The sequence below is a fragment of the Hylaeus volcanicus genome, chromosome 1 (assembly GCF_026283585.1).
Source record: "Hylaeus volcanicus isolate JK05 chromosome 1, UHH_iyHylVolc1.0_haploid, whole genome shotgun sequence".
NCBI classification, from domain to species: Eukaryota; Metazoa; Arthropoda; class Insecta; order Hymenoptera; family Colletidae; genus Hylaeus; species Hylaeus volcanicus.
Window position 1 is genome coordinate 5,746,337 of NC_071976.1, and position 3,044 is coordinate 5,749,380.

The following is a 3,044-nucleotide window of genomic DNA, read 5'->3' on the forward strand; positions in this document are numbered from 1 at the left end:
TATTTATTTATTTATTTATTTCAATATACACAGGCATAGCCCATTATGAAATTGTTAGAGTATAGCAAATATAAACAACGACAGTTGACAGATGTCAAAACAAACAAATATTTAAAACTTCATTTTAAAAAAAAAACGAAATTTACATTAACTTATAAATAATTAATACTTCGTGGGATTTCCTTTTGATTTTATAATTACTGCAACTCTTCTAAGCATTAAATTAACTATCATAAATATCGATGTTATTCGGGATTAGATCTTCTTTCATTCCTTTATTACAGCATTTTTTAAGTCTTTTTGACTGGAAAAATGTTCTCTAATTCCCACGAAGCACTAAACTGATGCGCTTATGTTACAAATTTTACTGTAAATTGTTCGTCATAAGAACCGTGCGAATACTTATTGTTTCTGCATTTCTACCAATTTTTCGTATTCTCTTGTTAATTTCGCAAATTATATAAACTAGTAATTGTTGTTTGAACTATATTCTAGAGATTTTTGAGAATATGTAGAATATCAGTGATTATAAAAGGAGCAGTTAATAAAGTACAATTTCACACAAAAGTTTTTTGAGAAATTAATGGATGTACGAATACATTCTACACCCGCTGTACATATTTTAAAGGAATTTAATTTCAGCTTCTGGATATATGGAACCAGGGAAAAATGATTTCATAGTAGAGATGAAGTGTTGTAGACGTGTTGCAGAGAATATTTCGAAACGTTTAGAACGGCGCACAGTGCGGACAAATAGCAAAATTGTGGTCAAAAATGAAAATTTCATTACTAATATCAATATATTGCTATTTATTCACAAAAAAAAAAAATTAAAATTAACCATAAACATTAATAAAATCATAACAAAATTAACAAATTTTACAAAAAATTAACAAACCCCGATTTTGATGAAACTTTGTATACTTATGAATTACACCATCCTCAGTACGTGCGAATTTTGCTTTTTAAGGGAGAAATTAACCCTTTTATCCGAGCCGCCCCTTTTACTTTTGCTCGGAAACGATTAGAGATTTCAAAAAAATGTACAAGCAAACATTACACTATTTTTAGAGGCCTATAAACCAATACCAACAATTTAAAAAAAAAACAATTTTTTTTTTATATCCCCCCCCCCCCCCTCGAAATTTGTGAAAATTTTGATTTATTTCTGAATCAGTAAAAGCGTTTCTTTTATTCTGGATCCAACGGTATGTATGAATTTATGATTATCATACAGGAAAATGATGTAATATTGTAAAATTGTCGCTTTAGTAGACTATATTTCGAATTCTTTAGGAATTTTTGTCTCATAAATAATAGAAGTTGTACGCATATGTTATTTAACACAATATGCTTCGTTTTGGCTGAGGATGTGCAAAATAATTTTTATAGAAGTCCATAAATCAATCAAAACAGAATTTTCAACTTCCAATTGCGACCCTACACCAACCGTACGGTCCCTTATTAAAAATTTATGTAAAACCAAACGTTGCAAGTATTTGCAAACAAACTTATAAGTTTCTTAAAATATAACAAATAATGTATCCAAATATGTTGAGAACACAGGATATTTTTTGCCGTTTTGTCTGTATGTTTGTTTAAAGATAAAGATTGTATTATGGATACAAATGATTGATACATGATTATTTATAACAATTTCCACGCTGACACACATTTTCTACGGTAGATATCTGCCTGACATTGTGATATATACTAATATTGAATTTTGTCCACTTATTCCGCACTGTACGGCGGGTTGAAAATTGTTCAGAGATTCGCAAGGGGGAATAAATACCCATCGCTAGCGGTTGTAGCACATACGGTCACGAACACATTCGCACGCTTACGTCAGACCACCCCTGTGTGTACAGTCTCTGTGCGCGCACCTATACCTACACCTATACCTATACCTATACGTAAGCGCGTGCAGCACGAGCACCAGCAGCAGGCAGCAGTCCGTCCTCTTTTTCTCTGTGTGTACGTACCACCCCAGCGTGGAAGTGGTCGAGATTGGTGGCACCTCAGTGACGTCAGAGCCGATCGTCAGGCGCAAACGGGGTTGCCCACCAAACTACGTTAGAATGACGAGCCGATAAACTACCCATCAGGGTTTTCTGCGGCGGGCGGGCCAATGGTTTTGGGGTAAACAGTATTTGCGATTCTTTTCACAATAGTTTCCCGTCAGTCGGAAGTTCGTTTTGGTAACGCGCGCAATGCGACCGCGCGAAACGTGAAACGTCGTGACGAGAATGTCGAGGAGTGCCCAGGCGAGACGGTTGCTGAAGCGCGTTCTCTGGCTTCTGGTTTCCAGGTGGCCGCCGTTGGTTTGGCCGACAATGGCGAGCTCGAGGTCGGCAGTCGACGGTGTCGGCGAAACTGATGGCACGACAGGTGTAACCGGTGGTGGGCCTAGGAATCCCCTCATCTGCGGCATCTGTCACGACTATTACAACGAGCCTTGTCTGCTATCCTGTTTTCACACCTTTTGTGCCCGCTGTATTCGCGGCCCTCACCTTGACGGAAAGGTCTCCTGTCCTATCTGCGGGTAGATAACAACGACTGTTATTGCATGGCGTCCTTAGGGTGGGTGACGATCCCAGGTCTGGGTTAGGTTTGGCTAATATTTGCATGTTATCATCTCTACTCATTCCACTTTCTCTATAAATTTGCTTTGTCTCATGTGCAACTTAAATAACACAGATTGTTCATAAAATATTTAGTTGCAGAGCAATGGGTATTCTATTAATTGCATCGACAAAGATATTCTTTTAAACATAGGCTTTATATTTTAGAAACAACATTTTGTATACCTTACCTTTAGAAAGATTTCTCATTCGTTGTAATCTCTGGTTGCATACTATATCTCATTTGATTTGTTTCATGCTATATTTTGTTTAATCAGATCTGCATGTAACAACGATAGTCTTTTAGCGGTTTCTTTTTCCTCCACTTAGCATGGAATGACAAGGTTTATACTATCATTATTTTCTATATATATATTAGGGGGACCAGAAAGTAATGTCGTTTCTGCAGATGTCAATACT

The 3,044-nt window shown here is 36.5% G+C and overlaps 1 protein-coding gene across 7 annotated transcripts in view; it reads left to right on the forward strand.

Moving 5' to 3' along the window:
- Positions 1 to 1,993: 1,993 nt before the first annotated feature.
- Positions 1,994 to 3,044, forward strand: part of LOC128874308 (RING finger protein 207-like) — an 8,282-nt gene continuing 7,231 nt past the window's right edge. For 4 of the 7 annotated variants that reach the window (XR_008456626.1, XM_054118944.1, XM_054118967.1 and 1 more), the window contains exon 1: positions 2,101 to 2,545. Coding sequence is in view for 5 of the 7 variants with exons in the window: in XM_054118944.1 (XP_053974919.1) it covers positions 2,250 to 2,545 (296 nt within the window). In the remaining 2 variants the exon portion in view is untranslated. Of the gene's footprint in view, positions 2,601 to 3,044 lie in introns of all 7 variants that reach the window. The other 3 variants (XM_054118959.1, XM_054118985.1, XM_054118976.1) reach the window with 3 other exon arrangements.